Source organism: Zonotrichia leucophrys, chromosome 1, assembly GCF_028769735.1.
Source record: "Zonotrichia leucophrys gambelii isolate GWCS_2022_RI chromosome 1, RI_Zleu_2.0, whole genome shotgun sequence".
In the NCBI taxonomy this organism is placed as follows: Eukaryota; Metazoa; Chordata; class Aves; order Passeriformes; family Passerellidae; genus Zonotrichia; species Zonotrichia leucophrys.
The window spans coordinates 25230342-25256200 of NC_088169.1; the positions used below are offsets into that span (position 1 = coordinate 25230342).

The 25859-nt window shown below is 40.7% G+C and overlaps 1 protein-coding gene across 1 annotated transcript in view; it reads left to right on the plus strand.

Annotated features, from left to right (window-relative positions):
* The window catches only part of COL4A2 (collagen type IV alpha 2 chain), a 143255-nt gene that overhangs the window by 18608 nt on the left and 98788 nt on the right, over nucleotides 1–25859 (plus strand). The window contains exon 4 of the mRNA XM_064708978.1: nucleotides 23428–23508. Coding sequence (XP_064565048.1) covers nucleotides 23428–23508 — 81 coding nt within the window. The remainder of the gene's footprint in view (nucleotides 1–23427; nucleotides 23509–25859) is intronic.

A 25859-nucleotide genomic window follows, 5' to 3' on the forward strand; every position in this document is an offset into this window, starting at 1 on the left:
GAGTCTGTTTGATGGTCTCTGTCTCAGAAGAATATCAGACAACTTAGTAGTCTCATCTTTGAAAATGGTTACTTCAGCGTATATTGAAACATCCACACCTTTGTCTGAACTCACGAAGAAGCACACAGAAAAGGCAGTTTTGGCTTTACTGGCTGTTAAAAGTGTCCACCTTTTGGCTCAGGTCCTATTCTTTGTATAGAGAAGGTATTTTCTGAAAGATTATCGTGCCTTGGACAAAGCTAGTGGATTAACACACTGGAAGTTTGGCCTATCTATACAATCTTGTATAATGTATGTCATTCATCCTACATGGAAAAATAATCCCTTCTGTGAATGTCTTTAACTATATTCTAAAGACTCACAAAATTTCCTTTCAAAGTCTACTTTTAGGGAAAAAACTGGGGTTCTTTTAGCAAATTAAAAAAATACTGTGCAGATAGATAACTCCAAATGAGGTCTTCTTTTCCAAAAATAACCAGAGGTCAGTTTTGCTGGAAAGAAGGTTATGCTACCAAAGTTAAGCATTTACTGAGTCAAGCATTCCAATGCCCGGTTCTTCTGGGAGGTATCCTAAGAAACAGAAGCCTTCCCTGAAGTACTATAAATTCAGCAATGATGAAATAATAATAGGATCTTCTGGAAACTCAATTTTAGAAAGTTATTTCACACTTAAGACAGTAAAATGTGTCTTCTCAAGTAAATTGAGACTTCCTCAGGCATGCATTTCTTCCTCCTTGCATTTCTTTTCATGCTTCTGAATGCATACCATACATCCATCACTCCTTTTGCTAGCCTCTAATCTAAGAATTTCTCCACATTGTCAGGAAAAAATAAACTCTATACCTGAAAATCTTCTTGCCTACTTGTTTATATAAATTGTTGACTTGATAAACTCATTAAAGCAAGCTTTTTTTCTTCATAATGGTCCAAGTATTGAGGAGAGTAAATGTGCAATGTGAAATGCTTCAGAGAAGTCAGGTTTCAGAAGGGCTTGGCTTCCCTTCACCCTGCTTTATCTGGACAGGCCCTGCAGTAGGTCTGGGCTGGCCCTGGGGGAGGAGGTGCCTGCCAGGCACAGCTGAGCCTGTCCCATGGTGCATGGGTCTCTAGATAGGCACAGCAGGACCTGTTTCTCCTTCAGAGATGTCTCTGTCTCTTCCCTGGTTGCACAGTCAGCAATAAGTGTCAAACAGACCCTTCTGAGATGCTTCAGCAGCACACCTCATCTTCCAGGAGTCCATAGCCATGCACTGCTGGCTTGTGCATGGTGACATGGGCTCAAGGCTTTGCCTCCGAGCAGGCTAAATCCCCAAGCACTTTTTTATGGCTCTAAGGTTTCTGTTTGTCATGTCCCTGCAGGGCACAGCTTGGCTGTGCTTCATTGCAACCACACACCCATAGCAAGAGGTGACTTCTGCCTTCTCAGGTCCATCCTTGGGGCAAGCCCAGGGGGGAAGGCTGCTGTTGTCATTACATTGCAAAAGTTTCATATTATTGTCTCCTTAATGCAAGAGTTCCATACCTCCCTGATGTTTCTTGTAGGTTTCTTGTAGGCAGCTCCTCTAGGCACTGCCTCTTCCTTCTTCTCACAGCAGCCACCTGACCCCAGTTCCCCTCAACCACCCAATTCACTCTTTTATAGCATTCTTCTTATTGGCTACAGCTGTGGCCTGTTAAAATCAGGCCTGCTCCTAATCTTTAATAATTAACCCACCTGCAACTCTTTAGGGGAAAGATTACTTTCTATACTACCTTTATTTACTTACATTCTATCCCCCTACAGGCTGCTGCTAGCAGTGATCAGCTCTGTCACAGCCTCTGCTGAGGAGGCTTTGCCTGATGCTAGTGAACAGGGACATAGGGGTTCCCTAAGAGATATGACACCCCTGCTCTGCATGCCACAGGGATCCAGGGCCAAGTGTAGGAGAGAGCATGATTGCTGAAGTGAGGTGCACTGTGTGTTTGCTACCTGGATCAGCACCCCAGTCAGCAGGGAAGTGCCTCTGCGCAAAGGAACACTTGGGAGGATAAATACAGTGTGGTCCTTTAATAATTTTTAAGCTTGAGTGCATCTCAACGCAGTGGCTTTTTGGTAAAGAAAGATCAGGAGACAGGAAGATGAAAGAAATCTAGTGAAAAAGAAAACCCAGTGAGAAAATGAATTGTAAAAAAGCAGCAACAGAAGGAATAATAGTGCTTTGTTTATTCTTTCCCTTTTAGCTTTGTGGGCATATAATAGATTTCCACTTCTTGCTCCTACTTTCTATTTTCTCTACCACCCACAGTGTCCTTTCATTGCCTCTCCAAAGAGGCCCAAGAGTGCAGCCACCCTGCACAGACTAACCTGGACTCAAAGGGCAGCCTGATGTTGTAGCCTGAAGCCAGTTGCTATTTGTATAGCAACATGACATTGCAGGAAAAGAGTTCAGTCATGCTCAATTTTGCTTCTGGTATTGCAAAAGCAGTACATCAGTGATGGAGTTGTGCAGATTGGATGGAACTAATATAATTAAGTTGTTCCATTAGAACTTGTAAGAGTGTTGCATGCAGAAGAGCAGGCTTTTTTGACAAGAAGTTGAATTGTATGAGGCTTCATAGAGCATTTATTTTTTATCCTTATGAGTTCAGGTCACCTTCTTCCATGAGAAAAACAAGAAAAGGAAATATTTACCAAATTTCCTGTAGAATTTCCTCCCCCTTTCTTCAGGCATTTTCCTTTCTCAGCCTGGAAGAAACCAGCTGCATGGGTAGCATGAAATGTGCCAAGAGCCCAATTTCATCTTTCTCCCTGGCTGACTGTGTTCTCTGTGACTACCTTTAGTAGTTTAAGTAAGAAAAATCTTAGAATTGTTAAGGTTGAAAAAAACTTAAGATCAAGTCCTACTGCCAGCCTAGCACTATCACCATGTTCACCATTAAACTGTGTGCTCCTCTGTAGGATGAAAGCTTTTCATCTTAAAGGTCGAAGGACTCCAGCCTTTAACTCTTAGTTTGGATGGCAGGCAATTCCTTTTCCCAGATATTGTATTTTACAGATACACAGCAAGTGCTTCTAAAATCTGATACTGTAGACAGCTGAATAACTTATTAAGGCTTTTTATAATTTGAAGGAATATGACAGAACACTCATGTTCACAGAATTTGGTCCAGCTTATTATCCTCAATCTTAGATTTTACTGAGACCACCAAAACACTACTGGCCAGGGCAGACAGTTATCTTTTTTCTCATCACTAATGATGACAACTGGGTTACTAGTGTCACAGCACTGTTATTTATTTTCCCTGATGAGGCTTCATCATACTTTTAATGAACATTAGTTAAAAACAACTGCTAGACAAATTCCTCTGGAAAATTCCAATTACAACAAGTATAGAGATAAGAGATAAGTTTAAAGCTAGTTTGCATACTTCTGCTTAAGAAAAGGCAGCAGCACGGAAGTTACTTTATGTGACTATTTTTAGTGCAGTCAGAAGATTCAGAGTAGCTGTCAAATGATTTAATTTTTTTATGTTCTCCTTTTAGCACAGATTTTAGGTTTACTAATTCTGTTTCCTGCAAGTCAACATTTTTTTTTCTCCAACTTAGTCTTGGTGTTACAATTACCTCATTTTTATGCTGCTTATAGCAATTGAATACTGTAAATGACCTTCTTTATTGTTATGGTACTTCCACACACAGGTGTCAGGAGTAACACCGATGAATCTTTTCCCTTCATGGGCTGACACAAGTGACAGAGCTCCAGATGTGTGATACCAAAGCTCAGTCTATGGACAGGCTTCTCTGGCCTCTGCTTCCTGACTTGGGCTGCATTAAGGAGCCAAATGTTTGTAACTTTTGTTTTTCAGTCCATTTTCCTTTTTACTTCAGTTTCTCGTGTGATTCTCAGATCCTATTTTATAAAACAGCCCTGTGGGCACACTGCTTGAAGGTAGAGCATGGGGACCAGCCAGACACAGCAGCTTCCAGCTCAGCTCACCCGAGTCTCCCTGTGCACGAAGGAAAATCAGAAGCACCCGTTTCTGCTGCTGCCTGCTAGCATGGGTGCACTGCAGAGAAGCCTGTAGGATTCCTGCAGCTCTGGCTAAGGAGGCTGGAGCTAGAGCATTAGGGGAGTGAGTGTGTGTAACAGGAAGATGAAAGAAGTGATTGCACAGCTTTGAATTCATCAGTTCAAGCTTGTCTGTAAATTCAAGGAATAGATACACCCATCTGTAAAGGCAAGAGCTGTTGCCATCATCAAGCAAGTCAGGGAACACTCCTATGTAATATTAATTCAACACTAAAGTTCAGTTTCTTTCAGTTCAATAGCTCCTCTTTTTGTTTTTTTTTTTTTACTTGGATGTAACTCAACTCCCTGTTTCTTAAATTGCTTTCTATCTCTCCGCCAAGTTAGAGAGGCAAAAAAACAGGAAGAATGGAAGGAACCATTTTTCCCATTATTAAATTAGAAAACCGAGTCCCAGAAACCTTTCTCCAGTCTTTTTTTTTTCTAAGTTTTGAATACACTGCACTTACAGAGAAGACTTTTAGCTTTGCTGATTTTGAGAAGTGGAAGAAAATGATGCTATGTCCCTATATAGCCCTAGTGTTTACATTTATCAAGTAAAGAATGATAAATATGCTCATTTTGTCCTAACAAGATAAGTGGTAATGGTGCAGTTCTCTAGTCCAGGCAACCCACAATTATTTGATATTCAGCCACTCTGCAAAGTTCATTTTGCTGCCGGCTATTCAGCAAGGATCAGTCACAAAGATAACAGAGGCTTGGGAGTTCTCAGGAATATTCTCTCTTTTGCAAATGAGTGAGTAAGTGAAGAATGTTTTTCTTTTCTGCATTGCTAGCCAAGAACTTTCTCCACATGCTTGTGGGACCTCTTGTTTTCCTCATGCAGTAGGTATTGCCATGTCCCAGAGAAAGACATTTAATGCCAGGAGAAAAAAAATTCAGTGCAGAAAAGCATTTTAATGAAACAAGACATAAGCCCTCTACAGAAAGTCTGTAACCTCGATGAGATCAGATAGCAAAGTGATACCAAAACTGCTTTTGGTATTCCACTGATGCTTCTCCACTTTTGGCTGTTGATCTGATGCACAAGGCTGTGCTGCAGCAGTAACATTGGCAGGCTCCAGCCGTGCTTGGGAAACAGCTGGAACAGCCTTGCTGGTCTTCATTGCCTGCAGCCCTGTCAGTGCAACCTGCAGCTTTATCAGATCTCCCCAGCAAAGCAGAGCTGGGCAAGCTCCCTGAGGCAGAGAAGTCTCAGCACAGGCGCCTTGAGTCTGTATGGAGGCATGGATAAGAAAGTTGCTTGACCTTTCCACCACTGCTATTTTCCTGAAGGTGTGGGCAACTTCTAATCTAAAAGAAAGGAAGCCACATTTCAAAGATATTTAAGAAATTTAATGGAAGAGTATCTGAAAAACAAAATTTTCCTACTCAGATAGATGAATAATTCAAGTGATCTATCATTTTGATATTGAAGATTTTTACATTTCATATTTACATAGAAAGCATGTTGCAGTCATATAATTTTTTCTGACTGTATAGATCTAAACCATAGTCAAAGCTGGGAAAAACCCAAGTTTACATTTTTGTTTGTATACAAAAAAAATCAGAAATTAACACCAGGTTAAGTAAACTTTCCCAGCTTTGCTTAATATGTTTTGATATTGTTGTTGCTATGTCCTACCACAAACAATTAATTTTTGCTATTTTTGAGTTCAAGTATTAGAAAAAATATGAAAGCAGAAAGCATATAAATGCACTTACAGGCACTATATTGAACTTTCAGCCTACAAATTACTAGAAGAATTGTAATGAGGTATTAAAAACCAGCAAAAATAGAAGTGTTTGGTAGTACTGATCTTGATCAGTTCCTCAGATTGCAGCAAGGGATATTTAGATGGGATGGACATCTGCCCTGCAGCAGGCAGATACAAAGGATATTTGTGTTTGTCCTGAGCTTTGGGACTGAATCATGCCACAAAACACATGCTACAGGTGCTGTGCTGTGGAAACAGAGCTTCTTTAGAGTGAAACAAAGTGACTGACATACTAACACAATTTCAACACTGCAAATTAGTAATAATCAATGCTTTGGGAGCTGCTGTAGAAATATGGGCAAGGAGGATGCTTTTATGAAGGCTGGGTCCAGGCTGCAGACATGGGCTGAGGTGCATTGGGTTGATGAGGGTCAGTAACAGTTTGGCTCAGGGTCTCTTCAACTCCTGTGGCAAGTCAAGCAGTCTTTGCCCAGTTTTTTGAAAGCTGTCCAAGTAGCATCCTTACTTCAGCCAGGTCTGCAGTCCAGCCATCAGTGGATCACATACACACATTTTGCTGACAAAAGCCTCTCATACATAAAGCTAGAGGGGTAAAGCCTGTGCTGTTCCTGATTTGTATTTCTTGCATAGAGGCACTCCACTGGCAGCAGTGATGTGACAGGGTGATTGCAATACCAGCCTTCCCTGGCCGAGCTGTCCAGGTGATAAATGACACTTCAACACATCCACTGTGTGCAAGACAGCTTTGCCTCTAGATTTGATACCTACTTGTGTGCATTGACTCTTTAGAGGTCTGTGTTATCTTTGAGCTGACATCATTCAGGAAGACAGATGTCTAACCCGACAGGGAATGCAATGTGAGGGAAACCTCTCTGGCAAGAAGCAGTATAGGTCAGAATCAATTTTAGCTTTGCTTACGAAAGGAAAACAACCCATCCTGCAGAACCAAACAAACTGCACCAGTTTGAGCCTCCACCCAGAAATCTGGCAATCTAAATTACGCTCTCTTATTGAGCAGTACTTCCCTCCTCAGGAACAATGAATCAAACAAAATAAATAAATCTTTACACTTCCCTGTTCTTTCCACCTCCCAATTAATCAGACGTCATTTTGGAAAACCTAAGCATTCCACAGCAGGAGGCAAAGCTGCCATCCCATCGCAGAGCGTGCTCGCGGCGTCATATCGACCTCCAGGAGCAGAGCATGGGGCTGGGGTGGCTTCTTGTTCCCAGTCCTGGGGAGCGGGGAGTCCAAGCCTCGCAGGGCGAGCGGCCCGCGTGTGTCCGGCCGTGCCGGGCCGGGCCGTGCTGCGCCGTGAGGGGCTGTACCGTGCGGGGCTGCACCGTGCCGGGCCGGGCTGCACCGGGCCGGGCTGCGCCGTGCCGTGCTGCGCTGTGCCGGGCTGCGCCGCGGCCCATGCCAGCATCGCTGCTGTTATTGATGCCGCTGCTGGCGCTGCTGTCCCGGGAGCGGTGCCCGCCGCTCCCGCCGCCCCTTCCTGCCCGCTCCCTTCCCCGGGGGGCAGCAGCAGCCCCGCCGCGCTCCCGGCGCTTTACAGAAAGTGCAGCGGTGCGGGGATGCACGGCCACTGCGGAGCCCCAGCCGCGCAGAACGGACTGACCCAACTAAGTGTTTTTTTCTTTCCTAGGGGAAAAAAGAAAAGAAATAATCTCTTAGGAATCTTTTTCGCACATAGACACATTTTTTCCATTTCTTGGAACAAAAGCAATTTATTGGGGCCATTATTTACCCCAGGATACCTATCCTTATAGGCACTCTATTGAACTTTCAGCCTACCAATTACTAGAAGAATTGTAATGAGCTTTAAAACCTACCTACCCAATTCTTTGCAAATATGTTTTGGCATACCATTTTCTACACTCTTTAAATTAATGGGTTTTAACACACAGGTCCGAAATGCTAGAAAATAAATGTTCAGTTAAACCTGATAAAGCCTGGTCCATTATTCCCTTCCCTCACAGGAAGATGCCAAGAGATGATGTTTTTCTAGGCTGTGGAGAAGACTTGTTGTCCATAGAAGTCCTTGTGAAGGAGCTGCTTTTCAGATCATCTGCTTTCTTTGGAGAAAGTGACTGATTTTGTCCAAGCTCCTGTTGTTGCATGAGCACTTTTGAGTTCTGACGTGCCTGGTTAGCATTTCCAAGATAGGAGATTCTAAAGTTACTGGGCTTTGAGTTCTTATGCTATGCTCTCAGTTTTACACAAGATCCAGAGGTGAGGAATTACCACCAAACAGATCAAGTTTCTAGCCTGAAAGCAAGTTGTGAAATTGCTGCAGATGGCCTGCCAGTACAGGATTTCTGGTACTGTTTCACAGAGCATCACATAGTCCCAATAAGTTTCAGATAAGTACTCTGCATTTTGGATGCTTATCTTTAACTCCTGATCTTTTGAAATTTGCCCCAATGCATTTCAAGTCTGTCCTATAAACAGGTCTTCCTCTAAATTAGATTATTAAAATTGCTTTGTGTCTTTTCAGTGAATCCATGTTTTCATTTATGGTCCCAAGGGAAGACTAAATTAACCCTGCTGCCATTTCTTGAAGTATTACCAAATGACACTATTTATACTAGATTTAGCTGTAAATCCCTACTTTCAGGGGCAGTGTGTCCCAGAATAGTGCAAAAAGGATGTTTTTCTGTCTATTTTTGAGGCATGAATAACATTAGAGAGAAACATCTTTCCTTTAGAATCTCAGAGGATAACAAGTTTGCAGACTGAAATAATGTAAAGGTATTTCTTTAAATGTCTTTTCAAAAGGGTAAAGGATAGCAAATCAAAAATATTTTCTTTAAAAGGTTTTTTATTGCTGGAGGTTCTGTAGTTCTTCATTACATACAGCATTCCCATCTCCACCATGACCAACCATCCCACCCTTTTTCTGGTAGTTCCCTGAAACCTAGAGGTCTCTCTTTTCTATTACTTCCTTCCTCCAGATTCTCCCTTCACATTTCAGTGATGTAAAACAGCCAAGATAAGAAATAGCTGTCTCTTCCCAGGAGGAGGCTGACGGATGTGCAATTCCGTTTTCCCTCCTGTGTTCCTGGGATGGGGGGTGGTGGGGAGTGGGGTAAGTGAGAAGTTAACCTCACTTTTGCCAGCTATGCCAGCTGTTGCCAGCAAAATAGACCCTGCAAAGTACGTCAGCATTGTACTGCTCTCTTCCTGAAAGAACAGGATAGTTTAAAAAAGACGAGATATGGAACAGAGGTGGCTAATAACTTGTATGTTTGGTCAAAGTACAAAACCAGATAATTGTTCGTGTAATGTTTCCTATTGGCTCTTTAAGCATCTGGCATAAACTGTTGTCTTCAGTCATGTTTCATGTAGGTCCCTTGTTGCTAGAAAGAGATCACTGGAGAGTTAGACTGTTACCATGGGGGGATAATAGTCACATTTGTTGTGGTTTTTTACAAAGAAAAGCATACTGGGCTTTGGGACTGTAAGAGTTAAAGAAGTATATTTGTGTGGAGGATGAGGGGTTTGTTACTGTGAGGTTTTAAGAGTAGCTTTTTACATTATTTTTATATTATTGATGTGGCTTAATGAGGAAAACACAAGAAATCATGTTTTCTTACTTACCTAAATATGATAAAAACAGCAAAAGCAGAAAAAACTTACTTGCTTGAGATCCTAATTCACATTGTTGCAGGAATTCACAGGCAAGAACATCACATTTTATGATGGTAAGGAAGTTCTTCAGTAAGCAAGAAGAGCCTGGGTTTCCATGATTAAGGGATACAGTTGGATTTAGTGGGACAACAGAGTTAAGGCCAACTGGGTATTTGCAGTGGGAGATTTTTTGGGGATGAGTAAGAAAAAGCAAGGCATTGAAATGTCACAAGAATTTATGAGAAATGTGTTACTATAGATACCCTTTATCTTTCCCAGTAAATAGGAGAAGAGAAATCCATAAAGGGTCTTCATTATTACCATGTTAAGATCTTCAAAGATTCTTTTTGTCATGCCCATATTTTCAGTACCTTGCCTTGCTGCGTCAGTGGTGACCTAGACTCAAAATCTGGCTTGTGTGTAATAAAGCAGCACAGGAGCACCAACAGGAACAAGCACTCTCCTGAGGTACTGAAGCCAGTGTTCTGTGTAGCAGTGGGCAGCAGGAATCACTAATGCCACAAAATATGGCTTAATGTTAGTGTGACTGTAACCTACTTTAGGGAGCTGACCAAATGATCTGGTGACCTAAGTGTTGTACAGAGAGAAGGAAAGAGCATGTCAATGATTAAGGAAGGTAATGGGCAGCAGTCACAAAGGTCCGAGGAAACTGAAATATTATGCTTGAAATATCAGAGTGGCAGAATAAATGTTCATTAATGGACACTGTGTGAATGGTGTAGCACCCTGAGAACTGTAGAGAAATGGTCCAGCTGTGCTAAAAGATTGTACTTGAGCAGCATCAATAAAACTGAAACCAAGTTAGCAACTTATCTGAGATCTCCTGCTACTGAGAAGCTTTTGGCTGAGTGTAACCCAATTCATCAGGAAAAACAGAAGAGTAAAGACAAGAAACCAGAAGAAAAGCTATTATATTTCACAGCTGGAAAATTAATTACACTTGTATGTGTGCAAGTACACTCTAAGGAAATAAAGTGGATAAAGTTTGGAAGGTTTGGAGTAAATGCCCCCAAGACTTGTTTTACCAGCTTTCCAATTCAGTAAAACAGATCCCAGTATCTGGTGACTAGACAAACCCTCTTCTTACCTTTCAAAATACAAAAGGAAAGACTACAAATTAAGTAAAATAAACAGACAATGGGAATTTTCTGTGGACTATTGCTTGGCTTGTTAGATGGAGAAATGAAGTTCTAGTTATGCAGCTTGCAGGCACCAGACAGAACTTAGCCCCTCAAGTCCTTGGTGAGATTCATCTCTGTGAACAGCAGATGTTGCTGACAATGTGTGACCAGACTCAAGACCTCAGTACTGATCCAGCATGTGTCAGTACTTTTGCCTTTTCATGAAAAAGATCTGCTTTTCAAAAATCAACTGGAATAATTTCTTAGGCGTTGGAAAAATAGGACACAGAAGGAAGGATCTAGTGAAGAGGTAGCAACAAAACTGAAAACTTTTGCCAGGCTTTCTGCAGGTGAAGCATTGAGTTTATAAAAATAAATGGTGAGAAACTGATTCTTCCAGAAGGGGATATGTAGTAGAGTCCTTCTAGGAGCTTAATGTGTTTGAGATCTATTCTGCTCACAAAATATAGTGTAGATATTGACTTTTCCATGATCACAGAAAAGAAAGACAAGAAAAAGATGTGATTTTTCTTTACCTTCTGATGCCTGAAAATGAAGCTGTGGTTTATGTGGTAGAGCAAAGGGTCCCTGGAGAAGAGTCTTTATGGTGGTTGAGCCATACATATAGTAATGATTCACTAGAGGCTTAATTCATCAATCTACATGGGGAGAACCATCTCTTATGTCAGAGGAAAGCCACTGGGTTTTTGTGTTTCAGATCTTAGAGAAGCCAGACCAGTGCCATAAAAAGATGGTACCTATTCATGAGACCAACAGTCTCATTACTGATCTTTAATCTGAAGATCTGTTCTGAACAGAGGCGTGAGATACAATCCGTGAGGTTTCAAGGAGGCAAGCAAGCACACAGAGCTTGGATTCATGGTTGTTGTTGTTTTATTGAACATGAATGTTGCAGCCCCAGGTTATTTCTACGCCATTGCTGATAAAGTTTTTCTAAGATCCTTTCTGAATCTTTGGGTATTTTCCCTCAATACCATTATGTTGAGCTGGCATCACCTATGAGGAGTTTCACAGAAAGCTGCTTGTAGCAAAGCTGTATAGATACATCTGGTCTTCTGGTTGTCTCTGGATTTCAAATTCAAGCTATTCTTGGGTTAGGTGGAGTGTACAGGCCATACAGAAACATGTTCTGAATAAAGCATCAGTTACCAGTTTCTAAAACCTTTGAGCTTGATGAGCACTACGGGATTTGTTTCACCTCTTCTAAGAGTCAAGCTCATATCATGAGTGAAGATCATATCACTGCATTCAGTGAGCTATAAATGCGTTACTTACTTTTTTTCTTGTCTATTTTCTACTTTTTACTGCCAAGACATGAGCATTTCTGAATTTTGTAGAGCTGTTTGCAAAATAACAAGCATGTCATGAAAAAGGATGTGAAAGAGAAGCCAAATGACATCCCTTAAGTCAGTTTAAAGCTCGATATTTGATTGTTTATAATCTCAGTATGTTAGTTGTTTGTACTATGATAAGAGCATTTTTGGTGTGGAGGCTGAGCAACAATTGCAGCAATGCAGACAGTGTTTGTCTGTTGGGCAGGGAAGTGGACCGGAAAGCAGGAAAATCTGGGTCCTAGACCAAGCTGAACCAGTGACTCATCAAACTCTGGGAAAGTGCATTTAACCCAGTTCTGCAATATTGCAGAAATCAGCTCAGCTGCCAAACTGAACCAGAGCATGCTGTAAGTCACAAGTCAGTGGTAATATGGGAAAGATGAGCCCTTTTCTTCATTGAGTAAATAAATGTAAATTCCATATTACCATATCCTGAACCAGTGTTTCACAGTATGGCTGTGGTAATGTTCTTGTACAGTCAAGGGGATATTTGGAAGGAAGTGAAACCTCCCCTATTCCCCCCTTCCAAAAAAAAAAAAAAAACCCAAAAAACCCCAATAAAACAAACAAACCTTCCCACTCTTCCCATTAAAATTATGTGGAAACAGATATGCAGGATGAAGAAATAGCCAAAGAATAAACTGTCATTTATTTCTTAGGATTCAGGGTAACAATTCAGCCATTCCAGGTTTCTGATTTTGTAATCTACAGATACAAATGCTTTATATTGACATAATAGATTCTGACCCCTAACTAAGTAAGTAACTAAAAGAGCTCTTTGGCAGAAGAAAGAAAGATATCATGTGAGTTTTATGAGTGAATGTTTTAAGACATTTAATGAATGAAAAGTATATAGGTGAGACAAGAGATTACCAATGATAGTTGACTACCAGTTTTTATATCCACAAGAGGGATATTAGTCTTTTCATTCTGAATACTTTCTTCTGTTATATTACCTTCCTTAACCTCATTGCAAATAGAAAAGCTTTCACAGATGTCTGCATGTAGCCCTGATATGTCAGATCCTCTACTGTGGCTTCTTTATTTGCTAAACCTGTACCCAAGGCTTTTGCCAGCAGCAACACAGATCACCTTGGAGCAGAGGCAATAAGGCTCAGGGAGGAGGTAAAGTTTTGCAATCAAAAGTGGAAATTAAAATGGGTCAGTAAGAAAGCTTGTTCTCATGGGCTTTTTCTTGACTGAAATGGAAAGGAAATGGTGGGTGAAGCATCTGACCAAGCAGTTAGTAGTAAACACTTCCATCATCAAATGCAATTCTTTTTCCAGTTTGCAAATCTCTTACCCATTCTTCTTACTTTTAAGGAAATACCAGTCCAGTCCCAAGAAGCAGTTCTGAAAAATGGCATAGCAAATTTCCACATTTAATATTTCCACTACAGTCATTTGTCTAACAGCCAACTCTGAAAATTGAGCCAGGGCTGTAAAAGTTATACTGGACTGGACTTACCCATCAGCATGTATGATAAATGCAGTGTCAGCCAATCTCTGCCATCACTGATAAACCTGTGCAAATCCATTCCTTCCAAATCACGCTGTCAGGGATAATTCCATACTTCCACTTCTTGTAGATATTTCTAATTGTGATTTATATAATTCTGCAGGAAGAATTTAAATTCAGCTTTCTTGCTTTCTTTATTATATCTGATTCTGAAGGCACAAGAAGATTTTAAAAGGCCATTGAAAACCATTGCCAACTTCATCCCTCCCAAGGGAAAAAAGAACTCCCAGGATCTCTTAAGTATTCACTTCAGAACCAGATCAGCATGTCTGAACCATGTCTGAGCCATGACTGTAAACAGAATGATATCTGTAAACAGTTATCAGAGCAAAACAAAGTTAACAAATTCAATTGATAAAAGCAGTTTGGGCACAATCAAACGTTTTTAAGTTATTACAGACAGCATGAAACAGGAATAAAATCTCAGTGGTTATGCTCACATTTTGGGAAGCCCTGGCACCATTGCAGTGCACTGAAGAAAGTCCAGATGCTGCAGCCATGTGAACAGCTGTACAGCTGGTTTCTGTCAGTCCCCTCCCCACGAGCAGAGTAATGCCATTGCACTGCTGCTGGTTCAAAAGTAAAAAAATCTTTCCTACATTGGCTGGCTGGCTTGTTCTTAGTGTAATAGGCACAGATGAGTTCTCAGAAATACTGGTTGCCTATCTGAAGTATGATTAGCAACCTTTAAGGCTTACCAGTCACAAAGAATAATATGTTCTTAAGTTTCCTGAGTCTGCCAATTTACGTAGGTGAGTAAACTAGACAGGTCAAATAACTGGCGTGGTTTATAAATAGACTAAAAAAAAATCTCCATATATAGACTAGCATCCAGACTTTCTATTGTTTCAAGCAAATGATATCATTATTTGGATGTCTTTCCAAAACTGAAAAGGACTAGACTTCGGAAACCAGAAGTAGTTAAATATAGAAATTGCTACTTTAATGAGTGAATGCTGTGGTTCATTATTATGCTACTAGTATGTGAACAAATGTCTTTCTGTTCTTAGGGATGGGAAAGGAGGTTTTATTCTAGTCATATAAGATATTGCCCAAAAGCCAAATTCAGATTAAGAGTTGATAGGCTTTGACTTCATTCCTTTATGGAAAATATTCCAGTGTAACTGCACATATCAAGATCACACTGTTCACTAACTTGCACCTTGCATAAGCTCTGGGCAGATCAAATACAAAATGCACAGTGGTTTGCATAAATAAAATACTAGAATAAAAATTAAAAGAGAAACAATCTGTGCTTTTCAGTGTCCCTAACAAGTGATTACGTCTACTTTGGCAAGTCACAATAAAATCACAGAATTAAGTCAAAGGACTTTTTTCATTGCTGATAACTAGAAAACACTTCTGACTTCTGTAATACTGGTTTTTAAATGACCTAAGTAGCTTCTGTGGAGATGCATTCAATTCCTAGAGGTGGGGTGTTGAGAACAAGGACTCATGTTAAGATGTCCCAGAGAGACATCTAAGACCACCATCCTTTTAGATGAGGAATGTCATGTTGAATGTTAGATGAGAGTCTGCTGTCTCAAAAGATAATAGTGAAATAATACACATCTCCAAAAGTATGGCTTTACCAAAGATGGGATCAAGTTTAATAGGATATCAAATTTTACCTTACCAATACAGATTTTACTGTAGTTACTGCTGCATCCTGTACCTTTCTCTCAGATTCAGCTAAAAAATCCTGTTTGAACAAAGAATCAGGTGACATGAAGTCACCTAAATTTAGGCATCTACATATTCAGGAGGTGTCTTGAGTTCTCATTATAATCAAGGAAGCCAATGGGCTTGTCTTACCTAATAGTAATAATAATGTAGGTATCTTTGCTTACTTTTATTAATACATTTCCAGCTTCAAAATCTTACTAGGCTCATATCTGTGGGGTATTTTTTCTGCAGGCAAACCCAATTCTGACCTTGGTAAAACAGAGCAGCACTTTTACTCTTTTTGTAATCATTGTGGGCCATAGGTACCACTTCATGGCTGCTTAATATTTGCCCCTTTGTAAGATGTAAGAGACAATTTTTACCATGGTTGCGCACTCTTCAAAGAGCTTCATTTTCCTGCAGTATTACCTGTCTCCTGCTACCATATATTCAAGCCTCAGCTGATGACTAAGACAAAATTTGTCATTTCTTTAGGCAGGCTCAAACAGAGAAGTGCCAGATGATATTTTTCTTCCTTTTCTGGATGCAATTTTGTTCCAGAAAAAGCCTTTTGCATTTTATCCCTTCTTCATTAGCTCCTGAAAGCTGCAGCACTTTCATTCAGAGATCTGGGGCAACCTTTTAGGATTCCCTTTCCCATGGCATTACAGATTCTTCGAAAATAAGCAGGAGTGCTGTATTTTTCTATAGAGGTGACTTCTTTTAGTTGTTTGACACTTTGAAGTGTTTTAACTGGGTTTTCCTATCTTATATTCCTCTTTTGTAGCATAACATATAATCACCTTGTGACAGAAAAAAAAGTAAAAATATGGCTGAATTCAACTTCATTACCTGTAAAGTATGAAACTTCCATTCTTAGACCTCTTGACAAAAGACTGTGTCACAACATATGCTGCTTGCTTCAAAATGTGCTGTTTGCAAACAAACTCATGTTGGACAACTAGGCAAGACCCCTGGAGAGTTATTCAAATATCTGTGCTTTATATGTAGGCAGCTTTTAAGCATTTCTCTTTGCCTGGCCTCTTAAAGACCTTTTTTTATTTTTAATGCCTACTATATCACAGCTACTCTTTCTGGATTTCATCTGGTTTTCTGGGTAAATATGGGTTTGGATGAAAGCCACAAAATTAGAAATGGTTTCATGAAAATGTGATGGATACATTCACACTGTATCATATCTGGCTTCTGCCATTGTTCCAAGGCAGTGTCTCCAGACAGCAACTAGAGAACTTTATAATCTGAAGGGGGACAGTAAATAGTACCTCAAATAAAGTGAACATGTGGAGCTGTGAAGTTTCACTTTGAAATGAAACTATGCAGCCTTCAAATCAAGGCTGCATGCCAGGAGGTTCGTATAATCAAGAGTCACAAGCAAGTCCATAAGAGGAAAGTCTTTTGTAGCTTCATTTCTGAGAGATACAGAATTCATATTTCGCATTTCTGGTTCCAACATACTTGCTGAGACATCCTTGAGAAGATCAGTTTCTGTCTCTTAGGGACTTCTCAGCATTGCAGACTTTAAATTCTTGCCCTTCCTTTCCTCACCCCAGACATCAAACCAAGGTATCTCAGTCCCTAGGAGCAGTAGTGCTTTTGAGTACTTCTCCTTTGTTGCCATTCCCATGTCAATCAGGACTCAGAGCTGAAGCAAGCTGCTTGCTTTCTTGGCATCCTGCTTCCCAGTTTTCTTGATACACTACATGAGAGGGAGAGGGCATGTGGAACTTCACACCAGTTTATAATAAATAATTGATTACCACAAGTACAGCTCTTCTCATTGCATTGGAAGGACTCCATTAGGCAGTGGTTAGGAGACCAGCTCTCTTCATACAGCTGGTGGGAAGTATCTTTTTGTGTTCTTCCTGGGACCAATTTCCTCCTCCAGAGTTTTTTCATTGAAGGATATGTAAATACATGGCTCCCCCTACTTTTGGTGGGAAGTGTAAACACTCACAAGATTTTGAGGTCACGCACTAAATTATTCTAGTTGCCATGCATCCAGTCTGGAAAAGATTCTGGCTCTCATTCAAATATGAAAGAAAGAATTAGTTCTTAGCGAAATAATTCTCAGAACAGTTGGGGAGAGGATCCACACCCACATCTTTTCCTTCCTCTCTGACTGTGCCAACTATCTCTCCCTTTCCCTGGACAGTTAAGGTCTTCAGAGTGGTCTTACTGTGCCATGCAATAGCAGGACTGCTAGCAGGCATTTTCTGGTGGCTGATTGCATCTTTGACATTGTAGCTCTGAGGAGAGACCAGGCCTGTTCCTGGGCAATCCAGGCCTTCTCTGCTGATAGCTTTCTCAATACTTGTTTTGAGTGATTGTTTATACATATCACTAGAGAAATGAGTTTGGTAACAGGCAACAAATGTTTTCAGCTCTTGAAGGAGTAAAATGTTTGGTTTGAGCAAAGACAACTGTGCTGTCACATTTGAATCAGATGAAGTTCTTTGTCTGGTGATGATCAGCAGCAGGAGTACTCTGTCATACTCCTACTTTATTTTTTCTTCTTTCATTTGAAGGAAGCAAAAAAATAATGTTTCTAAGTCAGGGCTGTATAAACCGAATTTGAAATTAATGTCGGTATCAACAGCTGAAGGTCAAATGTGAAAGCAGAGGTTCATGCTGGAGGTGTGGCCTGGTCTGGTCTCCCTGGCACTGACACAGAGGCTGACTCTCAGGCACGCCAGGAATTCCAGGCTGAAGCCTCATTGGAAGCATCTGAATGTGCTGCTCCAATGTGCTGTGCACTGCCCCACTGCAGGGGCATGCAGAATGTCAGCACCTCAGTCCTAGCTCAGTGCTTCTGCAAGCTCCTAAAACTTCTAATACACGCCTTGGTGAAACTTGGGTGAAAAAAGTGGGGCTTGTCAGCGCAGAGGTTAATGCATAACTACAATGTACAAAATGTTATCAAAGAAGATGTTGGTGTATGGAGTCTTTGATTCCAAGTTGCAATATTTTCATTATAATTTCCGTAATTATTTTTTGAGCTGTATGTAAGGAAATGGCTTATATTTCCTGGTCTTTCTGTACTCATAGAACTGTACTTTGAGGTCTGTCTCTGGTTGCTTTTGTTCTTTGTTAGAATACCAGCCCTTGAAGTGGAGGTACTTGAATGGGCACGCAGAAATGACAGCTACCCAAATGTGGCCAAGATTAGCAACAAATAAATCATTACGTGTGGAAAAGTTTAAAGAGAAGTGCATATGTATTTCTGTGTTTTTTAAGAGCTTGGCTGAAAGAAGCGGCATTTAAGTTGTCTATTTTTGGCTGAAGATGTGTAAATAGAGAAATAATACTGTTTGGAGACAAAAAAACGATGAGAAAGCAAGAGGGAAGAAAAATTTTTGTGTTGGGACACACACATTTTATGCTTGCTGTACATAAAAATGAGAAGTATTTACACTTGGCAAATATGCACAGACATAGGTGGCACTTACTTACATGTTTTCTCTTGCTTTTGTTTGAGCAGTGTTCATGTTCCTTGAACACGATGAATATATTCATCCCAGCACAGTGGCTGGGTAAGCCAGCTCTGGAGATGCTTAGCTTTGAACAGTGTGAACTTGAGCAGTGTTAGATTTAACTTAAGATTTGCTGATTAAAGAAAACACCTCTAAGAACCTAGCATTTCTTTATTTGGCAAAGTAACATATCACTGTTGTTGTTAGTAATAATTCATAACCACATCACTGCAAGGAACAGTGAATTACAATTCTATATCTTCTTGTTATTATCATTTGTACAAAATCACTGTAAAAAATCTGATAAATTACACAAAAGGGCTATTAAGTTGTAATTCTACTGCCTTTGCTCCTGCGGTTGGTATTTAGGAGTAAGCCTGTGTCCTTCCTTACAAGCTTATCCCTTCTTACCCCACCTTCCCACAGGACATGCCTGGTCAAGAGACCTGCGGTCTCTCTCCATGGGGGCTCCCAGTGGGCTTGTGCTCACAAGTCAGCCTCACTGCTGCCTGCAGATGTCCCTGCCCTTGCTCTTGGTATATCCTCACCACTTCCATTCTTCGCCTAATTTGATGCCCCCTTCATCTTTTTTTTATTTATTTTCCAAGTTTTCACCACTCTTGCGCTACCGTTTCCCTGCCTATACTCCTCTCAAATAAACAACCTACTCTCAATTTCTTTTCCCTCATTGGTCCCATTTTTTTAACACTCAAAAGTTATTTTTTCTGACACTATTACCTAGGCAAAATTTTCTCTAATATGGTATTACCATTACAGTTGGCTGAATGAGACAGCGTTGCCTCCAAGGGCTGTGTTTTGACCCTGTGGGTCTCATTGGGAACATCAATGTTACACATTTCTGGACAGAATTACCATATTTTACTCTTGATTCTCCAACCTAATTCTAATTAAGCAGCACCTCACCTTATGCACAGAAAGTTTGCACACCGTTGCAATGGCATAGCTCATTTTGTGTGACATATGTCTGCTCTTAAATAACGTTCTTCATACTCAGTGTTCCCATCAAAGGATGTGTAGCTTCCTGTGAGGGTGGGACTTGGGCGCTTAGCACAGGATTCATCTCATGTGAAACTGGACATCTGCTCTGTAGACACATGTGAACCAGTTACCCTATGCTACATCTCTAATCCCCTTACCCTCCTATGATGAGATTTAGCTCTGGTATCTGAAATAGATCTGATGAGAGTCTCTGAGTGATCTAAAACAGCAGCTGGATGTTGTGCCTATATTGCATAAATCTTAAATTAGATCCTATAAGCCCCATTTCTAGACTCTGCCTAAACTCTGGACTTCTTAGAGATTATACATCGTCCAAAACATGAGAAAGACTTGAAGCTGAAAGGCTTCTCAGCAGACACCTTCATACTTGAGGGCCAGTTCCTTCAGCTTGATTACACAAATCCTAGAATATCGTTCTGGTGCAGGCACACTTCATTTAACTGCATACTGAGCTAGTCAGGAGATTCATCTCCCCATCTTTACACTTTCTACAGGGGGTGGATGTCTCTGTGGAAGCTAGTCACCTCCACCCACCTTTGTGGTTGAGAGAAAGCAGCAGGACCTTTCTGGGAGAGATGCAGTCCATCAGTTTAAATGCCAGTGTAAGGATGGGATGAAGCATGTCCTAGATGTGACTGTTCTTGCCACTGACCAAAAAGGCTCCTGCTCAGTTCAAAACAACCACATTGAGTTATCACCATTAGTGTTATGTTCCCAGAAATCTGTTTTCCTCAGGACACAAATAGTTGAGGACTTCAAAGTACATTGTCCATTGCTCAATTTGAAACTTTCAGGTTTTTGCATTCTAATTATTGACTGATATATGTCCATTTGATATCTCTTCATGTCAATTGTGGGTCCATGGGTACAGTTGTTTTTAGCAAAGTTCTACAAGAATCCTTTACAGACTTATTTTTGAACATTAACAAGCTTGTAAATCATACTGGTTTAGACTGTAACCACCAGTAATGCAAGATCAAACAGTGCAGCAACCTTCAAAAAATTATAAATATTCCAGACATTTGTAATAGTGGAAGATAGTAGAAAATGCTGCGTGTGACTAAAAGTTCCCAGAGTCATTCCACTAGCAGCTGAAAAGTGAAGAGGTGGAAATTAGGTAATAAAGAAAGCCCAAGTATAATCAAGAAGAGGTATATTGCTGCTGATCTCAAATGCTTTCCCATTATGTTCCCTACCCTTGGAGAATCTTCCAGATTTTTCTTTTCATTATCTGCAGAATCTGTGTGCATAAAAGGATACAAAATGAAAAAATAATGGAAAAAAAAAGCTTCCTAAAATTGTGGAAGAAAACAATTGTGTCCCTATATTAGCTGCTGGTATTGTTACAGCATGCAAATTAAAATATTGGATGGTGGATAGTACACAAACAATGGACCTTGAACTTCCATTTGAAATAAGCATTAGCAGCCTCTTCAAGTGCACAAATATCTTAACATAGTTCTGATTCATTTTCTATTTTCCCCTTGACAACAGCTTACTAAATTTAGAGTCACTATGCTATTTAAAGAAATAAACTTATTGTTCTCATTATTTTTTTCTCAGTAGCAAAACTGAGAACCCACATGATCAAATTACTGTATCTGTCTGTTACTCTTAGGCTGAGATATGCTGTTGTTTACAACACGGACAAAAACAGATTCTAAAAGTTCAGAATTGATTGTTACCAATGGCAGCACTACATAGCACAGTTCTCCTAAAGTATACCCACATCCTCCAGAGGACTGTGATCACACAGGCCATTCATCTGCATGGCATCCATAAAAATTCATAGAACTATACTCAATTTCAGAGAAGTAACTGTGGGGGAAACTCTGTTAAATGAAGAATACTGAGAAAAAGATGCACATTTCATCTGCAAATGGGTTAATAAGAAATAAACTCCACAGAAATAGTGAGGTTTATTTAACTAAAAAATGGACCAACCTGAGCAAACTGTTGGAGTTTATAAAATTGTCTTGATTTAATATTTCCTCTAAACAATAGATTAAACGTAAATCAGAATTCATAACATGACAGAATTCTGCTACATCCATGAAATAATTTCCTGAATAAAACACTTAACCTAGGTCAGGGCATGGTTTCAGTTTGGTGGACTGCTTTGATCAGTATGAAAACCCTACCTCCTCAATTAAACATGAGCATTAAATATAAAGCTGAAACAAAAGAGTTTTAGTACATAAAAGTACTTTAGATACAGACATGAACCTTCTCATGACAAGCATAAAACTCGTTTTGGGAACTTTGTATTTCTGTGTATCATAAGATTAAGAGTCTGCTGTACAAATACGACCAAAGCAGGACTTAGGTAATGCTTGGTGCCTGCTCCATACCTTTTATTAATTTGACTGCCAGGGAGATATCCAAATCCCAGAGCTGTGTTTTCAGGTACTGTGAAGGCAGAAACGGATACCTGAGAAATGTGACTGAAAAACCTCAGAGGATTGCTTAGAGCCCCATGGCAGCTTTGGTCCCCGCTCTGTTTTAGCTCCTTAAGTCAGCCCTAGAGGCAGGAATAGCAGCATCACTGTCTATTTATGAAACAACACAGCAGTTCAGAGCACCCATCCTGTTTTGGAGCCTTGTTTATATCCCCTTCACCTCCCTTTCAAGAGATGATGAACTCAAGCTCTGAAGGAGGCAGAAAAGTGAAGGCACTATTTGCTTTAGCCCAGAGGAGAACAAGTGACTTGGAGCCTGACTCTGCACCCTGCAGCTGGGTTGCTTTGAGGTTTCATGTGAGGACCACTGCATGTGAAATGCCCTGAATGAGAGATTCAGGTTTCCTGTAGCCACTAGATTAGTCCTTCTCTCTTTTTCTTCTGACTGTATTAATTATTCACTGTGGGCCAAGTCAAGTTTATAAATAGTGATGAGAAATCCCTTCCTCCTTTCCCAGATTACTTACTAGGCTGCTGGTCATTTTCAGGGGTTCCAGTGTGCTGCAGGCAGGTCTTCACAACATTCCTAATCATAAAGTTACATTTATAAAAGTCACACCACAGCATGCACAGCATCTCTGCTGTTCAGGTTTCTGAACAAGACTGGCTGTGGCTGCTGCATTCTGTGCAGGCACTTGCATGGAATATAATCTGAGTTTGCCTGCCTGTTGAAGTCCATCCAAGGGTTTCTGTGGAGCAGTGCATATTTTGTGATCCATATATTTGTGGCCCAGGCCAATGTGGTTGTGGTCAGGCAGGAGAGATGTAACTGAAGACATTTACTTAAGCTAGAAGTGACTTCTAAATCACAGTGGTTGACTGCTAGCAAATTTTTTGCTCTTCCGGAATAGGTGGCTCTAGAAGAAGAGAAAGCAGGAGTTTGGCTGATGATTTTGAACATGATACCTACATCTTCCTTTATGTCCACCAATAAATATTTCAAAATACAGCAACCATTTGGAGCATGCATAGAAGGATGTGCTGCATTGTGACCTAGGACTTAGTACATGTCCCTGAAGAATTCAAGCAGCTGCACTTCTGTGATGTGATATCTATTGCATGTGTCAAAAAAGATATGTGAGATACTGCTCAGCATCAAGCTGCAGTGTTTTGAAAATGTGGAGGGAAATAAATGAAGTAGCATTATATTTCTTGATGCTGATCTCCAAGAACTGGACAGCCACTCACAGTTGTTTCTAAGCACATATTAAAGAGATTTCAGCTGTAAATCCTAGATCTGATCCTGGTCTTTGCTTTAGCATTTCCCAGCAAGTCTGCTAATCAAAGCTGATTGTGTTGCTTCAGGTATTCTAGCTGGTATCTTTTAACCTTTTTGTTATGTGTCTTCTGCTTTGCAGGGTGGAAAGAAATACACAGGACCATGTGGAGGCAGAGACTGCAGTGGAGGATGTCAGTGTTTCCCTGAAAAAGGAAGCCGTGTAAGTAACATTTTTTCCTGTAAATTGTTCTTGATGGTACAAGTTCAATGCTACATATTTTGCCATAGGTGGACTTGCATTAGACTGCTAAGAGTGCTAAAACCATTATTCTTTTTCAGGAAAAAGTTGTTGGTGCTTCATCTTACTTTCTCACAGGCTTGCAGATTTGAAGAAGTGCTTTGTTGTGATATATGGCAGGCACCTATCTCAAAGATGAGGGCCAAGGAACCTGACAGCCATGACAAGCTGATCAGATCAGAATGATGAAAAGATACCACATACATGCATGGGATACAGACATTTAATGATTTTAGAGATCTTTTCCAACCTAAATAATTCTGTGATTCTGTATGATTTCCATAAAGCAAGAGGGAACCATGCCTGCAAAACCTGAAATCCCTGCTGAAAGGCAACTGTTTAGAATTCCTGGCATTATGTTGTGGCTGACAGTCTGTTCTTCGTTCTGGGAACTAGTGAGGAAAGAGGCAGAGGAAAGGAGATGGGGTGGAGGGGATTAGCCACCTGCCACAAAGAGCTCTGAGAAATAGGGCAGGGCTCCTATCCTGTATGGCTTGGAGCCCTGGCTGGCAGCTCCTTCTGTACAGCTTGGTCTTCTGCAGCTGAGACAGTGACTCAGCCTTTTCCATCCACCCATCTCTAAGAATAGGTCAGGCAAGAGATGTGGTGGCAGGTCATGTGCTAGTTCTGCTATCACAAACCTCATAAGATTTTTCATCCTCTGCCTTCCCTCCACACAGCCAGCCACCAGTTCCCATTCCCATTGCATTCCTCAAGCTTGACTCCACGTCTGAGTGGAGGGAGAGGTGGCAGGAAAGTCACAGTGTAGGTGGGAGGCAAGGAACATTGCTGTTTACTGCAGAAGTTCTGATGTCTCCGTGGAAGTCAGATGATCCTGGGGCCCCCATGCCATGGGGACTGTTATGGTTACACTCCCATGGCCTGACCATGAGCTGCTCAGGATCTGCTTTCCATCACAATAACCCAATGGCAACCTGATGATCTGAGGACAAACAAGCCATCCCCTGAGACACAGCTTCCCATGGGGCTCCCTCCAGCTGTTACTGCCTTACCCTCATCATCTAGCACATGAAGTTTGGCAAGTGCCTCCTGCCACTTCCCACTTTTGACTGAAAATCAAAAACTGATGCTGTAAGATGCTCACTACAGTTCATGAAAATATCTGTTGCAAAGCTATCAACTTTGTAAGTGTTTTTCATGCTCCTTATTGACTGAATGACCTTGAATTTCAAGTTGCCAAATGTGAAAGAAAAAAGAGGTAGTTAAACAAAACAACTGCATAAGTTGGAAAAGCTGACAATGTGAAAATACCACAGTAGAGAAGCAGTCAGTCACTGACAAGAAGCTCCCTGTGAGTTGCTTCCTATCAAGATTGGTAAAGTGAGGGCAGATTTTATGTACTTGTTTACCACTCTCAGTTTTACCTCAGGAAATTAAGTAAACCCACTTACTAATGAGGTTGGCCTCCCTTTAAATAGATGTTGAAAAAGATAAAAAGGACGTGCTACAAAACATAAATTGTATTTTACTGATTGTGGTTAATTGTGCAAGATGTGAAAAAGTATTGGAAAAGGGGATTTACAGAATTCTACACTTCAAAAATCATAATTTATCTGTCTGTAATTTACCTCTCAGAAATGATACACCTCATTCTGATTTAGCATACACTGCCTGCATTTTGTGTCTGCTGATCTCTTCAGATGTCACAACCTCTGTTAAACATCTGGTTTAAGGAACAGGATTGGCCTTTAGAGTCTAGTCAAGTTTGGCATGGCTTCTGGTCTCATGCTAATCCTCAATGGGAATATTTATTTTCACAAAAGCTCAGTATAATCTGGCACAGCACACGTTCTCTGTTCGAGGTGACTCATTGCATGCACAATAGAGGTTCCTGCGTGTTTGCACTTGTCAGAGTGCCTGAAGCAGTCTGGCAGAGCCTGCTTCTGCAGTGGCTCTCCAGCCCAGGTGCCACAGAGCTGTCACTTGCCTGCAGCTCAGGTAGGAGCAGCCCTGCAAGGGTCTGCAGCCAGCTGTCAGCCCTGCCCTCCTCTGGAAATTCACCCTCTGTTAGTGACAGGTCTAAAGCCAGGCAAATTAAAAGCATTTTCCTTGGATTGCTGCTACTGAATGCACATCAGCATCTGTTGAATGAAGTGAACTCACTGAAGTGGTAAACACAATTGCAAAGTGTGAAAGGAGTGAATGTCTGAAGAAATGTCTGCTCTTTATTTATATATGCTTCTACTTCATTTGTTGTCACTGTAGTCTTAAGATACAGCATTTAAGGAAATAGGCTTAGTTTTATTTGTTGC